The 18705-nt window shown below is 35.4% G+C and overlaps 1 protein-coding gene across 1 annotated transcript in view; it reads left to right on the forward strand.

Annotated features, from left to right (window-relative positions):
* LOC123552616 (zinc finger protein aebp2-like) overlaps positions 1-18705 on the forward strand; it is a 54336-nt gene that overhangs the window by 2633 nt on the left and 32998 nt on the right. The window contains exons 2-3 of the mRNA XM_053540191.1: positions 12993-13106; positions 13927-14516. Of these exons, the coding sequence (XP_053396166.1) occupies positions 12993-13106; positions 13927-14516 (704 nt within the window). The remainder of the gene's footprint in view (positions 1-12992; positions 13107-13926; positions 14517-18705) is intronic.

The following is an 18705-nucleotide window of genomic DNA, read 5'->3' on the forward strand; positions in this document are numbered from 1 at the left end:
AATGAAACACTGTCAAAGTATTTAAAGGAAGACTATGTTGATACAGGAAAACGACTACGATACCCGAGATATTATGATCGAGACTTAGTGCATCCTGGAAGGAGGAATGAAAATGTTTAAATCTACAATACATCGGTGTTTTAGCAAAACATTGGATTAGTATTGATACGTTAAAGTACATGAAAAATAAAAAATTATACTGAGTGTACCTGTTTTTCTTCAATTTTTCAATTTGCAATTATAACAAGTATGAAATTAAACAAAAGCTTATCATATTTAACTGCACTTATCTTGTCAGACATTATTTGTCACATGTCACATATGTGTGCTTACAAATATACTGATTAATTGATATAATCAATAGGTGTGATAATCCAATCAAACTCTATCAGGACTAATCAGAGGCACGTGTTTGTTACGCTGCATGTATTCAAAGGATCTTAATTTTGCTTTGGAAATAAGCGCAGTAAACGTTTTTATATTTATATATTAAACATAATATAATTTTTTTGAAAACTGATTTTTCGTAATTTATTTTCTTCTTAAATTATCAAATTAAACATGAAGAAATAATTCAGTTAGTTCCAATAATAAACATACGGCCGGTTCTTTCCGATCAGTGGCATGTGTTTTGTGTATAATTCAATTAAAAATTGAATATTGATATTTTTTCTTAATTAATTTTCTTTTTTATTTGTTAAACGAAATGCGAAATATGAAGAAATAATTAAATAATTTCCAATTATAAACATGTGACATGCCCTTTCCGATCATGTTAAAAATAAAATATTAAAACATTGTTATGTCCTTTCCGATCAGCGCGGTTTATGCCACTCGTATTTTGTCTATAATTCATTTAAAAATCAAATGTTGCTATTTTATCATTCATAGTTTATTTTCTTTTTTATTTGTTAAATGAAATATGAAGAAACAAATAAGTTTCAATAATAAACATGTGACATGCCCTTTCCTATCATGTTAAGCCCTTTCCGATCCGCGCGGTTTATGTCGGGACCCGTATTTTGTTTATGATTCATTTAAAATCGAATATTGATATTTTTTTTGTCTTAAATTATTTTCTTATTATTTGAAGAAACAATTAAATAAATTTTAATAATCAACATTCCGGTATCTAGTCATAGCGACGTAAGCTTAAAACATTTCCGTAAGATCGTAAAGTTATAATCTCGTATACAGAATTAACTTTTAATAAACTTCTCTCAAATATTCATTCATATTTAATCTGATTGAACATGGTTCTATAACTTACAAAAAATGATAAAAAGTGTTTATTTAAGAGAATACTATTTAATTTTTAAAAAAGGACGAGGGCATTTATGTTATGGAAACTTCCCGTGCGCTCGCCAAATCCAAATCTCGTATAAAATCGTTTTGCGTTAAAGTATTTTATTTTCCTTTTGTAAACTTATTATTTATATTATACACGAATGATTTCTGCAATAAACCCTACAAAAATACCATTTATTAATAAAATACGGGTGTATTTCGGTTATGGAAATTTCCCGCGCGGTCGCCGAACTTCATTCTCGTATAAAATCATTTTGCGTAAACGTATTTTATTTTCCTTTCGTATGTTAATTATTTATGATATATATGATTGAATTATATCAAAAACCCTTCAAAAATACCTTTAACTTAAAAAATACAGGTGTATTCCGGTTATGGAAAGTGTATTCCGGTGTATTCCGGTTTTTAGGTGAATTCCGGTTTAATGTGTGACCGCCTCAATCTAATAATGACATATTATTGTTTTCTGAAGGAGTTCAAAAGAAACTGGCTAAGAATAAAAAATTGTTATGGTGGTATTCTGTTACCAAGGGCTTAGATTGAAAGAGGAATTAGATACCATTGCCAGAAATACAGTAACTGTCCTATTGTAATAATTGTGCAGTTATACTAATTTTATTAGATATTTATTTGAAAAAAAATAATTCAGATCAGGTTCATAATTATGTTTTAGATAAAATCAGAAACTTCATTATTTTGTTACTAGTCACTAGGATGGGAGTTCTATAAACCATGTTCATACTATAAGGTGAATTACCCAAAATGCAATTTAAGTAATTACATGTAACCAAGTGGTTAAAATGAGCTATAAACTGCAATGAAATGTCACTATGTTTTTACATACAAAAAAGTCGCACATTTCCCAATAATATATCACCCACTTGAGTACTATTTCCAGCCCAGGAAAACTGTGATGAATAAGCAGCCAATATTATTTGCTATAAAGCTGTAAAATCACTGTGCTATGATCACAGCTGCTTTTGTGATTCAAACTTAAATCAACAGAACATAAAATCTGTTATACAGTAGCATACATACTTGGGCAGTATTTATCCACTGGTTTTGGAATGGGATAGGGGGCCTTTCTAATGTATGGAAATTATAAAATTTCTAAATTTGGAATTGTGAAAAAGGTGATATTTTTATTAATATTTTATATATATACAAAAAATCAATGATTTTTTTTACAAATTTCCATGTGTGAGTCCCAGGACTCACTCAGGGCTACAAATCAATGAGTCCAGACTCAACGATGACGACAGACAACAAGTCCCAATAGCTCATCTCTTGTTTTTTCTTTTTAGGCATTTTGTAACTGTGGTGTTTGTTAATCTGTACACAATATAGTGATTTACCGCAGTAATCAATTAGAGCTGCCGAATTTCGGCCCCAAAAACGGCCTTAAAAAACACTGCAATCAGAAGCGACGTTATAAAATTACTATCTGGTGCAAGGGTAAAAATGTCTGAAGCAAGTATACAGATTCTTGGTAGGAAACAGAGAAAACAAACATCATCAGGCTTTTTTGTTATGAATTAAATGCGTCCTATGCACATTATTTAAAAACGTGCCTCCCTGGAAATGATTATGCATCTAGGACGCACAGGTAAAAAAATCACAGAGTATTGGCTGAAAAGGTAAAACAGAGAATTTTAGTATAATACTGGGAAGAAGACACATTATATGCCATTGGGACTTAGAGTCATGTTTTTTCCTCCCAGATTTGACAAAATATTGGTGGGAAGAGAAAAGGGTTTACTGTCTATTTTTTTCTGACAATGCAGCAATTGTGTAGAAATATTAGACTTTGAAACAAAACAATTTAAGGACTGTTAGAGGCACGACTTTGCTTTATAATCATATATTGTAGCATTTGCTGGCTGGTAACATACTTAATACCATTGATTATTTTTCTGTTTCTTTGAAATATTAAATAAGGAAAGGATAAGAATTAAGAAACAGTGTGTAACAATTTACATTCTGTAGACCAGTGTGAGAATAGTTTTTTTCGCTTGAATAAAGAGAGTGCACATTGTATGTTATATCAAGATTTCACCTCCTATAAGCTCAGAATTGAGAAAAAAGGCTGACATTGATCAATACACTCTTAAACACATGTGATGAATGTATGGTTTCGATTTGTTACATTGTTACTCTTGATAAAATCTGTGAGAAGGTACTTGCTCTTAGTTTTGGTGGAAAAAAAAACAACACATTTCTTTTTTACAACAGAATGTGGTATTAAATGCATATATATTCCCACTTTCAGAAATAATAAGATTGAAGTAAATTTCTGTAAAACCTTTAGGAAACTTCATTGATTTTGACACAGGTGTTTTGTACATTTTTCTCTTCTGTGCTTATTTTCTTTTAAGTGACTTTTTTGTAAACATTAGAAAAATTGTTATGTCGCGAAAAGTAACTTCGTAAGTGACTTTTACAAAAATTTGAGATTTAGAGTCTCTAGTCCCTTTAACCTGCAAGTGCCAAGTTTCATGTACCTGCCTAAACAGGCATTGTGAGGGGGAAGTAATATTCTTGCAACTGCCACATGTTACTTACTTTTTACTATATTTACAATTGGATAAAAGTAATTGAATGCACATTCTTCAATTCTTAGTCTAGACAGACATGATAACATATTTAATGGTATAAACTGGCTCTCTGTTTGCCTATATTAAAAGGCATAATCTCCCTGTAGGAGAAGACCAATATGAATTTAAAAGACTGATAAATATTTTTAAACATTCCCATACCATAAAACTTCAACAAAGGACAAGTTCAGAATTGTGCATGGTGATCCTTCTTTCCCCTCCCCCCCCTTTCCCACTTTAAAGGGACTGGCATCCAGATCATTCGACAACAACAAAAAATTATTTTTTAGATATCTGGAAATAAATGCTACATTCTAAAGAAGGCTTTAAAACTTAATTACTGACAAACTATATGTAACGGAAACACATGAGAATTTGCTGTTTTTACTACTTTTTATGATGAAAATTGAATAGCGTTATAAATATCTATATTTTGAAGTAATAATTCACTAATTCCGCTATAGTGCTATTGGTTACGACAACAGGAAAATTGCTTTATTTCCACAGTGGTCCGAGGTTCGATTCCCTACGCGGTCATCTTTTTTTCTTGATCTGGAATTTTTAAAATATTTTAGAAACAAAAACTCATATTCTAATGTTCATAATATGCCCAAACTTCAATTTATGAGAAATATTATTTTTAGCCAAATCTGGAGGTCGGGGCCTTTAAGCTCCAACCCTTTATTTAAATTCAAGACTGTTACAACAGAGTAGTCTATACCATCCATTCCTTGGGGGGGAGTTCATTTGAGATGATAATGATGACCTGTTATGACTTTTAACAAAGGCCCTTTATTAGGAGTGTATCATTTTACCTTTTGAAACTGTCTTGTATATCATTTGTTTGTTGTGTTCCTCCACCTTATAAAGAGCATGAACGTGCATTTTTGACAATGTTTATTGGCTCATTATTAAGAATGTATACATTTGTCCTTTAGTAAAGAATAACCTGGATATACATTACTTCAAAGTAAATAGTTTATACTGAAATATCTGAGTCAACTCAAAAGCTTCAAATTGTATTTCTTAAATTATTCTGGAAATGAGGTTAAATGTAAAAGAAGCTAATATAACAGAAAGTTGTGACCAGTAGCTATGTACTGCTGGGTATCACACCACAGACTGCTAAGTTACACCGCTGACTGTGCCAGGTATCATACCGCTGACTGTGCCAGAAAACATTCCGCTGACTATGCCAGGTAACATACCACTGACTGTGCCAGGTAACATACCGCTGACTATGCCAGGTAATATACTGCTGACTGTGCTAGGCAACATACCGCTGACTGTGCCAGGCAACATACCGCTGACTATGCCAGGTAACATACCGCTGACTATGCCAGGTAATATACCGCTGACTGTGCTAGGCAACATACCGCTGACTGTGCCAGGTAACATACCACTGACTATGCCAGGTAATATACCACTGACTGTGCCAGGTAACATGCCAGGTAACATACCGCTGACTATGCCAGGTAATATACCGCTGACTGTGCCAGGCAACATACCACTGACTGTGCCAGGCAACATACCGTTGACTGTGCCAGGTAACATACCGCTGACTATGCCAGGTAACATACCGCTGACTGTGCCAGGTAACATTCCGCTGACTGTGCCAGGTAACACACCACTGACTTTGCCAGGTAACATAATACTGACTGTGCCAGGTAAGTTAACATACCACTGACTATGCCAGGTAACATACCACTGACTGTGCCAGTTAACTTACCACTGACTATGCAAGATAACACACCACTGACTATGCCAGGTAACACACCACTGACTGTGCCAGGTAACACACCACTGACTGTGGAAGGTAACACACCACTGACTGTGCCAGGTAACACACCACTGACTGCGCCAGGTAACATACCATTGACTGTTCCATGGTAACATACCATTGACTGTCAGGTAACACACCACCAACTGTGCCAGGTAACGTATCACTGACTGTGCGAGGTAACACACCACTGACTGTGCCAGGTAAGATACCATTGACTGTGTCAGATAACATACCACTGACTATGCCAGGTAACACCCCACTGACTGGTATTTAAAACCTCTTCTGACTGTGCCAGGTAACCACTAGTTCCCAGCAGCTATGTCTCTGTATAATTATTTATTTTCAGTAGTAGTTTGTGAAACTGTGTGAAATTTGATAGATATTTGTTGAATTTTGTTATATTAGTTGAGCAAGAAGTGTAAAAAAGTTTGGTCCAGTCAGGACCTTTTTATATGTCACTGAAGTGTTCCTTTTTGACATTCTGTCAGTGACTGTATAGTAAACAAGAGCTCGTCAAACACGAAATGCCCCCCTTGATGCATTCAGTAATTGCACAAGGAACAGACATTATTTGGTCCCTGTGCACTGGCTACTCACGTACTGTACTCAAATCAATAATTGTGGGTCATTTACCAGTCATAAGTAAACTCCGTATCAAATGTGATCTTAGACCAAAGCATTCTCTAGTTATTTGGCAAAACAAGTTCTACTTTTCTGGGTCAATGTGACCTTGGCCTTTGACCTACTGACCTCAAAATCAATAAAGGTCATCTGCTGGTCATGATCAACCTCCCTGTTAAGTTTCTTGATCCTAGGCCGTATTGTCCATAAATGGTTTAATTGTCCAGGTCACTGTGACCTTGACCTTTGACCTACTTACCTCAAAATCAATATGGGTCATCTGCTGGTCATGATAAACCTCCCTTATTATTAACCTACATGATCCTATGCCCAAGCGTTCTCAAGTTATCTTCCAGAAACAGTTTAACTGTTTCAGACACTGTGACTTTGACCTACTGACCTCAAAACCAATACGCTTCATCTGCTAGTCATCATCAACCACCCTGTCAAGTTTCGTGATCCTAGGCCCAAGTATTCTCAAGTTATTGTCTGGAAACCGTTTAACTGTTCCGGGTCACTGTGACCTTGACCTCTGACCTAATGGCCTCAAAATCGATATGGGTCAACTGCAGGTCATGATCAACCTCCCTATGAAGTTTTATGATCCTAGGCCCAAGGGTTCTCAAGTTATCGTCCAGAAACGATTTAACTGTTCCCGGTCACTGTGACCTTTGACCTGCTGACCTCAAAATCAATAGGGATCATCTGCTAGTCATGACCAACCTTCCTATCAACTTTCGTGATCCTAGGCCCCGTGGTTCTCAAGTTATCATCCGGAAACGGTTTAATTGTTTCATGTCACTGTGACCTTGACCTTTGACCTACTGACCTCAAAATCAATAGGGGTCATCTGCTGGTTATGACCAACCTTATTATCAACTTTCATGATCCTAGGCCCAAGCACTCTGAGTTATCATACGGAAACTGAATGGTCTACGGACCGACCGACATACTGACTGACATCTGCAAAAAAATATACCCCACCTTCTTCGAAGGGGGGCATAAGTACTCTTGTGGCAATTTATAAAATGTGTATGTCTCTCAATATTCAAGGTTTTAGTTGCTGCTACTTTAAATATGCAGGAGCACTGTATTTGAGACAAGCTTGGCAGGCATATATTGGTTTTCTTTGCTTCATTACATTTCTGCATTGTCACTGACCCAAATATAGGCCAGTAGGTCACTGGAATCAGTGAGACTGTTATTGTCTATACAGCATTTTGAAAACTGATAGGTAAAGTGTGCCTGATGACTGCTATTGATTTAAGAGTGCGATCTTTTGGTTGGTTGAAAAACAATGGAAACCTTAACTGTTTCCATTCCATTTAACTTCTCTGAATGTAGTTTTACTAATGTTTATTGTCACTTATAAGCTCTATCGGTAAATCACCATGATTGTTTTCCTATTTTTCCATTTAAATTTCATAGAAGAGATTCACTGGTTGATTGTGGAAAAGCTAACGGTTCTCAGCATTTTGTTTATTAACAATTAGAATGTTTGTCTTGACTAATTATTATGAGCTTGCTTACCATGAGCTCAACATATTTGTCAAAATAGCTAAGTGCACAAGTTGTGGGCTGTCTTGATTTTGTTTAGACTACTGTGAAATCATTAATATTCGTGGGGGACAAATTTTCGTGGTTGAGTCCATCCAGGATATCTAATCCCAACAAACAAGTAAAATTCCCATTCATTTTATGTTCAAAAGTTGAAATCCACAAATTCATATTCCCACGAAATTGCCGTTTTGAACAAAACCACGAAATTTCATGTCCACGAAATTAAATGATTTTACAGTATAACCTTGACATGCATTTTGAGACTTAGTGCAGTATACCCTGGCCTACATGTCTCTCAAAGGTGTCTTTTTCTATTTGGCGAAAATATTCACCTGAATGTGATGGAGTGTACTATAGTAGACTCAGGTCCCTATCTCAGAGGTCAAGGTCACACAGTTGGGTGAAATGTCATTAACATCTTGTCCTGGTTGTCACATCATTGTGACCTAATCTCATAGGTTAAGATCACACTTGGTAATTTGCATGGAGTAGTACTTTTAATTTGAAAGAAAATTTTGCATCACTGTGACCCTATTTAAAAGTTAAGATTCCACTTGGTGATTATCATATCAGGCCTTGTCCATGTCACACTTCAGGGTCAATGATCATTGCCAGATTTTGTAATGACTGTAACAGCAATACATTTATTCATTATAAGACTTAGTCAAAAATTTCTCCTCAGTGAGGCAGCATATGTGACCTGCATAACTCAAGACACCTATCTGAAAGGTCAAGGTCACACTTTTGGGGGTCAAAGTTTATGTCTCATCTTTCTGAACAGCCACTCTTTTGACATGCTTTTGTTTTAATTGCAAGACGAGACCATTGTGTCAGTGAAAAATGGCACTTTGGACATCAACTAATTAAAAAAATTCATGCTAAAATTCAGTAGAATGCACCTTATTAAACATTGATTTATGCAGGAGTATCATATAGCTGATTATTACATGCATAATGTTATGTCTTCATAATTTGAGGAAATAAAATAATCTGCTTTTATTAAAGTCATACTTTATAATTTATGTTAATGTAATAATGTAGGTGGACAAAGTTGGTATATTAAGGTCTGTGACACCAGTGACAATATACAAAGGTTTATGACCTCCTTACACATAACAGGGATAGTCTGTCCATTATATGTACTTTATAGGGTTTCATGGAAGTAAAGTCATCTTGTTATGAATAATAATCATGCTCAAGTTACTTACATTTTTTTTTCAGATTTCATTTTTTACGTTCATTAAAAATGATTTAATATGTGCCAAATTTCATATATTACCGCAACAATGTTGTAATTTATAAATCATTAAAATGGTGTTGTTTAAAAGACGTTTTCCAGCAGTACAGTAGTAGATACGGACAATATTGACTCATTAAAAAATCTTTCTTTGTAAGACGTAGAAAAAATATTTCTTTAAATGGGGGTTTATATTACTGTAGGTCATTGAATGAATTCTACTTATTTAGCATAAAATATTTTGCATGACAATTATTGTGCAAAAGTACTATAAAATGTGCCAGACATGTTAAAGGGGCACTGCAACTATAAGAGAGACTGTTTTTGCTGAGAGGCTATTGATCGGGTCTAGGCAAATCTGGGAGACTTCTGTCTCAAGCTCTAGAGGGTTTGTCTCTTTTACACCACATCACACTGTACAAGTATACTCTTGTTTTGTTCATTGCTTATTTAACCCTTAGCCTGCTGCAGGCGAATTTAACAGCCTTTGCAAACAGCTTGGAACCAGATCAGACGCCGATTAAATCGGCGTCTGATCATGTTCCAAGCTGTTTGCTACTCTGACAATATTTCTTCCAATTTTGGAGCAAATTGAATGAACTTTACAATTTTAGCAGACGAAATTTCCAGCAGACGACAATTTATCTAGCATGCTAAAGGTTAAATAGTTAATTAGTCATTTTCACAACAAAATCAATTAATCTTTACTCATTATTGTATGTAAGTATGAATGTTGTATTTTGTAAAGAACAAAGAATTAGAGTAGTCTGCAAATACTAGAGATCCCACTTTTCCTTTAAAGCTTAAAATTAACAGATATATTTATCTGTGATCAGAGATTTGTGTTTTTTAGCTCACCCTGACTGAGCAGTAGCTATTATTAGAGCAAGTTGTGAGTGATCTCAGGCTTCTAATTTTTATACACCCGTCTCTGAAAGAGGGGGGCGTATTATGTGAACACCCGCAGCAGGCGGGCGGCGTCCAAAAGCATGTCCGCTGTCTTAAGTCGAACAGTTTTCGTCTGATCTTCACCAAACTTGGTGACAATGTTTGTGGGCATAATATCTCGGCCAAGTTTGATAACCACCCAAATCGCCCCAGGCACTCTTGGGTTATATCCCTTGAATTACTTGAAATCTGCTATTTTTTCGTCAGTGACGGGCGTATTTTGTGACAGTCTGCCACTCTTGTTTTCTGAAATGTTACCTGTTGAATTTAAATAGATTTATTGTTTAAAAAAAATAACACTAGATATAAAGTTTATTGTGTCTTGTTAAAGTTCATATTATGCACTCTGGTGTTTAATGATTATAAGTACTCTGTCTGGATGCAGGGGTGGGGCTTGGAGTAGGGGCAGATATTTATCAGGCTTTGTGTTATTGTGTAACATTTATTTTATAATATCTTAATTGAAAAGATTTGAAGCACCTTTAGTGTCTGTTTGCTTGGAAAAGACAACACAGTTGAGCCGTGCCATGAGAAAACCAACATAGTGGCTTTGTGACCAGCATGGATCCAGACCAGCCTGCGCATCCGCGCAGTCTGGTCAGGATCCATGCTGGTCACTAAAGGTTTCTCTAATTGCAGTAGGCTATAAAAGCGAACAGCATGGATCCTGACCAGACTGCGCGGATGCGCAGGCTGGTCTGGATCCATGCAGGTTGCAAAGCCACTATGTTGGTTTTCCCATGGCACGGCTCAGTTTAATCTTTTATCTCCAATTCCAAGGGATTGAGTGTTTTACCTTGAGATATCCAATAACAGACAACTTGCTTGTCTAAGCTCGAGGTGGTCAGTTTGAGTTTCCAGCAGGATTTGAATCCAGTCAGCCTCCAGTTTTTATGGTTGATCCATACCCTGTTAAATTTCTATAATGAACTTGTCTATCTTTCAGTTTGGACAGCAGCATTAAATGTTAAAAGGGGTGCTTAGCACAAAGAGACTGAATGAATGGCGAACAATGCAGATCATGATCAGACTGCATGGATGTGCAGGCTGATCATGATCTACACTGGTTGCAAAGGCAGAAACAGTCATGTCCAGCATGATAAGGGTTAATATCAGAAATCTACAAGAGAAGACTTTTATATGAATGTTAAAATGGGGTTATTAATACATTTTATTGGTTTTCTTTTGAACTTAAAATCTAAGCAAAAATGTTGTTGATATCTCACAATGGAAAGTTGAAAATGAAATGAATGCCGAGTTCATCACTTGAAGTATTAGAAAACCTGAGAATTTAATAATTCCGCAGTAACTTGATATTATTACAAATGCACACAAGCACTGAGATATTGATTCACCCTGAACATACAGTCTTTGTTTCCCCGAGGTATTCATCACAAGTCTCTCTTTTGACAGAGTTCATCAACTCCCTTTTTTCTTTGTGTTTCTTTCTTGCCCTTGACAGTTTTCATTTTCTGTTGCTATATTCAGTCAGTGGGTTATTGGATTGCATCTGTTTTCATGGTCTTTTTTTTTTCTCTCTCTTATCTTAAAATGTAAACAAATCCTTGATGTAGGTTTATAGGTCAGGTTATTTATAATATGTAAATCATTGCATGTAAATAATCTTTTATGTTGTAGAGCACAGTAAATGTCATGCATTTAATGCATTTCTTTTGCATGAATTATGACATAAGTAGTTTAATATTAAAATGCTCTTTTGGTTGACAGCCTCATCTTTTTGACATTTCTCTGTTAGACTTTTAATTATGCATAAATGGTGATTAATTCGCATACCCTGGAAGATATTAATGGAAATTTGATGATGACTGGTGATGGTTGTGGTGGTGATGATAATGAGGATGATGACAATTTAATTTTGATTAGTTTGAAGATTACCAGCTGTGCTCCATTATAATATTATACATTCACATATTTATAATATTTACCAGCATAAAAAGCTATGAATGTTTATAACAAGAAGTAAACAGATAGTCTGTTGAATGTGCATTCTAAAATGTTGTAGATGGTTAATATTTCTTTCGAAACTTTACTGGGAGAATGTGCAAAAAGTCCAGATTGTTACTCAGTAATTTTTTTATCAAAGGTCATTAAATTTTGTACAGATTTTAGGTTGCAGTGACCTTGAGTTTGAAAACGGTTCCGAATTGATAACTATATAAAGAATGCTTAGACTTACAAGCGTCAAACTTTATAGGATAAAAGCCTGTGGTCAGTACATGACCCCTCTTGATGTTAGTAGGCCAAAGGTCAAGGTCACAGTGACCTTGAGCCTGAAAACGGATCCAGTTGGATAACTGAAGAACACTTTGGTCTACAGGCGTCAAACTTCACAGGATTAATGCCTGTAGTCATTAGATGACCCATATTGTTTTAGGGGTCAGTAGGTCATAGTTCAAGATCACAGTGACCTTAAGATTGAAAACCGTTTCCAACCAATAACTGAAGAATGCTTTGGCCTCAGGTGTAAAAACTTCATAGAATGGTTGCCTGTGGTCAGTAAATAGCTTCTATAGTTTTGGGGGTCAATTGGTCAAAGGACAAAGGTCATAGTGATCACAGGAGGCTATCATGGTGGGCATGAGTGTTTTACAAACACATCTTGTTAAAGATATCTTTTGTGCATCTTTCACTAAAAAAGTTTGTTCTAATAGTTACTTCAAATATTAACTAAAATGTATAAACAGTGTTTGTAGCTATACTCACAGTTAATATATGTCATGCTGAACACTCATTTGTTTAAAAAAACTTCCAGTTTTGTTTGTTTGTGGTAGAAGTATTAGGTGTGTGCTGTTTTAAACCTGACTCACAGTACTGTTTATGCACACACTTATGTTAACTTTATGTAGCTACTATAAAGTAATTGTTCATAATTATTTTCAGATATGAATGTGTGTCTAATTTTTCTTCAACTTTATTTCAGAGAGCCGCCAGACAGTGGTCCCTTAACTCCGGGGACGCCGGACACTCCAGATTCACTAGAAGTAGCCAAAATCAACCAGAACTGCTGCAAAGTGAAGCACAAATCAACCAACAGGTAAACCATAAACTGATGTCTCATGTATGTAATGTGATATACACATAAAGTATTTCATGTCTTAGCAGGAACATTAATTTACACTTCAGGTCAAATGTATGAAATACCAGTTTGTCTTCGACTTTTTAGAAATTGCCAACCCACAAACCTGGTCAGAATGTTTGCCTTAACAAAATCATGCATTTGCATTGGTGTAGATTTTGCTCAGGGTGTAAATACAGCACGTATACCCTCGTATAGACTCGAGTAAGGCTCCATGGAGAGCAGTACCTCATCCCGGAGTCCATGTCTGCATCATGGTATTAAGAAACAATTATTTCTCATCCTCATCCACATATGACACAAGCCTTGCAATATTTGATGAATCATTTTTCCTTTTTACTTTGATTTTGAATTTCAGTTTAAAGTTGCCTTGCTCTTTCATTCTATTAATGTTATTTCTAAGACTTAAGATACTGTCTTATTCCACATCCTCACCCACATCATATCAAAGTCTGTAACTTTGGCACAGGTTTTTCATGAATTATGTCCCCCCTTTTTGTATAGAATTTCAAGTTAAAATTTTGCTGCACGAAAGGGGTAATCCGTATTGATCACTCAGATATATTTGATAGCATCAAAATAGTTGAGCACCCTGTCTCTTCTGACAGCTGTTGTGAAAAATACATATACACTTACAAATCAAGTAAATTTATACATTGATTTATTAAGTTTACTTTCTTCTCAATATAGAGAAAAGAGTGGCTTAAAAATTGTGAGTGAAATAGGTCTTTAAAATGACAATGTTGTGGTTTCATTTAAACTTCTGTTTTTATTGCAGTGTACCTCACGCAAAAGAAATCACAGATTTATTTCCCCTAGTCACCGGCACAAACGGTCTTGTACCAGTCACGCCTGACAGTTCAAGATCATGTACTCCAGTATCAATGGGCGCTTTGGCTCCTAGTCCTGGCTGTAGTCCCATAGGCAGCCCCGCTGGAAAAGGGGACACAACTCCATCCAAAGAAACTTCTGGTCCAATTGAATGTCAGTGGAAAGGTTGTAATTTTGTTGTGAACAATGGTGAAATTATGGAGCATATACGTGCATGTCATGTGCAATCTCAAAAGGAGAAAGAAAAAGTTGTATGTTTGTGGACAGGTTGTAAAGTTTATGATACGCCGTCTAGTTCGAAATCCTGGCTGGAACGCCATATACTCTTTCATAGTGGTGATAAACCATTTCGTTGCATCGTTGCCGGATGTGGGGCGCGATTCACGACTCAGGGAGGCCTTGAAAGACACGTCAATAGTCATTTCAATGCTCAAGAGCAGTCGCCCAATCAGAAACACTCAAAACACGGCAGGGAAGACACACCCACTAAATTATTCAAGCGTAAACGATTGAAGCAGAAACGACCTGCAATCAGAGGTAAGCTTTTGTATAGATGACTCTTAATAAAGATCAGCAGGTTGTTCAAAATTTGCTACACACCCTGCACGGCTGTTGGTTGAAGTTTGTTCAAGCCTTACGTGGGTGGAACTTTTTCATTCAAGGAAGCTTGCCCACTGAGCTCAATTGGGAGAGTACAACAGATTTACAGACCATGGGGTCATGAGTTTGATCTCCTTGCGAGGCTATGTTGTCCGTGGCAATCTGATTAAAGACATTGTGTCAGAATTTTTTGTCCTTCACCTCTGATTTATATGGAGAAACTTGGTAGTTACTTTTGGTGAAATTGTAGTTAATTATGGAGAACAGGTTACTACTGGTACAGAATCCAGGAACAGTTGTAAGGTTAGCTAAACAAAGCTGTTTGCCTTAAAGAAAGTGAGTCCTTCAGTCTATCCAGCCCTAGTCTGGCTACTGACTAGATAATCTTTTTTTTTTAGAAAAAATAATTCTTGTATATATTCTGACTTCATCAGTCTTGGCTTTGATTATCTATGTTTTGAGAAGAAAAGGTACATAATTATACAAAATTTGAATAGCCTCAGGAGTTATCTCCTGTGAACAAAACATAGGATCTGAACACAGACTAATCCAGCCCTTGTAATTATTACGAAAGATGAATTTCTTTGACTCCCAACTCTACCTTTTATGCACTATTAAAGCTGGAAAGATGCCAGACAATGTTAGAAAGTTGATACCAAACTAGAAGAACAAAACCTGACATTAAATACTTCATTACTGCTACTGTTTAAGATCTTAGGTCAGATTACAGAATAGTGTAAATTACATCACAAACATATCTGATTTTATAGCTGCAAGTGATACCTATTACTTCAGAATGTCAATTGCAATACAGGCTGCAGTCTTATTATTTTCTTCATTTTTTTCCATTCTCAATTATATACGTTACGGCTTGTTATAAAAGCTGTTCAAGTGATACTAGTTATGGTTGACCTTGATGCTTTATAACTTCATGTAACACAAACCAGAAAAAAATATGTTAAGTTATTAAAAAAAAAATTAAAACCACCATTTCATGGGATGAGACTGTTATGAATTTACAGATTAAAACTGTACAAATAATACAATATATCATACCGGTATATAAGAATATTACAGATCTGTCAGAAACATTTTTTTCCCCCCAGAACACTTGGCAGTTTCACCTTAGATATGTTACCAGACATGCCCAAACATATGTTTACATTACTTCAAACATTTCCTGCTCAATATAAACTGTTTTATGGCTGCATTTAGATACAGGCAGTGGTCATCAAAAGTTTATATCTGTTGCTACAGGCTTGGAAAAAGATTAAAGAAAAATTAATATCCTTCCTAGCTTCTGCAGGTTCCAGCTGTGGTCAGCAGAAAAACAAAGGGTCACTGTTTTAGTCTGTATTCAGACTGTACCAAAAACTACAGAAAACAACCAAAATAATTATATCCCTTTTTCTTTTCCTAAATGTAAATATTAGATCAAAGCTGAGATGGAATTTTATCAAGATGTTAAATGTTAAAAAGTAAATATAAAGATATTTTTATACGCCCGTCTTTGAAAGAGCGGGGCATATTATGCGAACACCCATGGCGGCAGGCATCCAGCTATCAAAGCTATCTCTTAAGTCGAACAGTTTTCATCTGATCTTCACCAAACTTGCAGACAGTGTTAATGGGCATATTATCTCGGCCAAGTTCAATAAGCATCAAAATCGCCATAGGCAGTCCTGGATTATGGCCCTTGAATTACAAAAAAGAACTGCAAATTTAGCCTTATCCGCTCTCTAAGTAGAACAGTTTTCATGGATCTTCATCAAACTTGCTGACAATGTTTATGGGCATAATATCTCGGCAAAGTTTGATAACCAGCCAAATCGCCCCAGTCACTCTTGTTTTATGGCCCTTGAATTACTGGGAAAACTGAATTTAGCCTTGTCCGCTCTCTATCGAACAGTTTTTATCCAATCTTCACCAAACTTGCATAATATCTCGGCCAAGTTTGATGACCACCCAAACCGTCCGAGGCATTCTTGGATTATGGCCCTTGAATTAGGTCAAGTTCGATGACGGGCGTATTTTGTGACAGTCTGGCACTCCTGTTTACTGATTATGTAGTCATTAGCCTGACTGGGTTAATGGTGGGTACAGTACACTTGTTTTTCTTTCCTTTTTTAGTGATAAAACTTGTTAACTTCAGTGTCAGCCAAGTGCATATGTATTTAAAAAACTGAAGAAAATGGAAAACAAAATCTTTGCAGTCTGTCACGACTGACTTAGAGTTAGGAATTAGCAAATCAATGTTGTCTAGAAAATTAACAAGAGTTGAGGCTTTAGAAAATATTCTTTAAAGCGAACTATCAATAAATGGCTAATGGATAAATATCCCAGCCTATGAGTTTGTCTAAAACCTGTTGTCAGTCCCTAAATATTTTGAAATAATTATAGTAAATGAAATGATGACTGCTCTGTGTTTATAGTAATAATAATACCCCAATTGAGTACCCCCTTTGAAAAAAGTCATGATTGAAGATATTTAATACATTATCTCATCGAAAAGATCATTTTGCAGATCAAAGTTTAAATGAGAAATTATGTTTAAAGATAATTAATGTCATGTATTCAGGATCTCTACTTAAGTGTTAAGAGCTAGAAATAAATCCCAAAGACAAATATAGATATAACATTACGTTTTCTTTAAAGGTGGTCAGTCAGATTTCACAGATAAATTTTACTGTCTGATGGTTTTCATGGATTTGTTTGAAGCTTTTGGAAGCTAATACATCCAAATGTAAAGTATATGTAGGCTATGTTGGAGTCACACATGCCCGTCTATTGGTCATTCTGTCATCCCGTTGTGCCGATATTTTCTTAACCATCAGGAAGATATTCATTAAACTGGCATCATCAATATGATGTGCAGAACGCAATGCCCAGATCTCTATGTCCAAGCTCAAGGTCACACTTGGAGTTCAAAGGTCAGATAGCTTCACTTCGTTTCCACTGTTTATCTTCTAAACCATTAGGAAAATTTATATAAACGTAGAATCAAATATTTATCACATCGAGACAACATGCAGAGTGCACAACTCAGGTCACTAGGTCCAAGGTCAAGGTCAAAATAAAAGGTTAAAAATCAAATAGCGCAAATTTGTTTGGTTTCTATATTCTGTTTAACCAGTGAGAAGCATTTTCATAAATCTAGTGTCAGTTGTTAACCTCACCAAGAGGTAATGCAGATTGCATCTCCCATTTCACTCACAAGGGTCAAGGTCAAGATCAAGATCGCATTTGAAGGTCAAATGTCATGATCACAACATTTCACCTTCCCCTTATCGAATTAACATCTTGGGGTATTAATGGCCTTGATTGAATTCTGTATAAAGCATTTGAGCAACATTAGATACCAACAGCTCGACTATTTGATAGATTTTCAATATTAAACATACTTTGAAAAAAGAAATCAAAGAAAAGTCTGCATAACCCTTTATACTGACTAAAATCAAGCAAAAGATTTGCAAGAATTTTAATTTGTTTATTATCTTCCTTTTATTTATCTTGGTAAATTGTGCATCAAAGATTGATTGAATAAAGTGTAGAACAGTTACTTCTATGTATCTGTACAGATCATTTATTGAAGAAGGCTAACAAATCTACAAAATAAATTAGTTAAAAAAAAATTAATTTAGAAATTGCATAATATATGTTTAAATGCTTTGTCATTAATTTCCATGTTGTATATGAGTTAAAGTTTACTTTAAATGATTTAAGACATCCTAAACAACATGTTTCCAGGTTTGGAAAAGAGAAATTTATTTAAATGTCTAGACAAACCAGGTCGACATTTACATTTAATTACTCCGCTTTCATATAAAATTCATTGAACTGAGACAGTAGCAGGTTTTTTTTCTTTGCTCCAGTTATAACTGCATGATCTTTTTTATGCTCTGGTTTTGATTAAATTGCATATTATAAACATGAGTCAGGTAAAAATAGAGGGAAAACTTAAGAAATTCTTTTTAGCATACATAATGCAGCATTTCAAACAGGAGCATGTTTAGTGTTGTTCTGAAGTGGTTTAAATGCTATAAAGTGGACCTCCTTGGTCAAGCTATTAAAGTTGCATACTTTAAATGACTTGCCCCTCAACGCCTTTGGTTCAAGCCCTGCTCGG

The sequence above is a fragment of the Mercenaria mercenaria genome, chromosome 4 (assembly GCF_021730395.1).
Source record: "Mercenaria mercenaria strain notata chromosome 4, MADL_Memer_1, whole genome shotgun sequence".
Taxonomy (NCBI): Eukaryota; Metazoa; Mollusca; class Bivalvia; order Venerida; family Veneridae; genus Mercenaria; species Mercenaria mercenaria.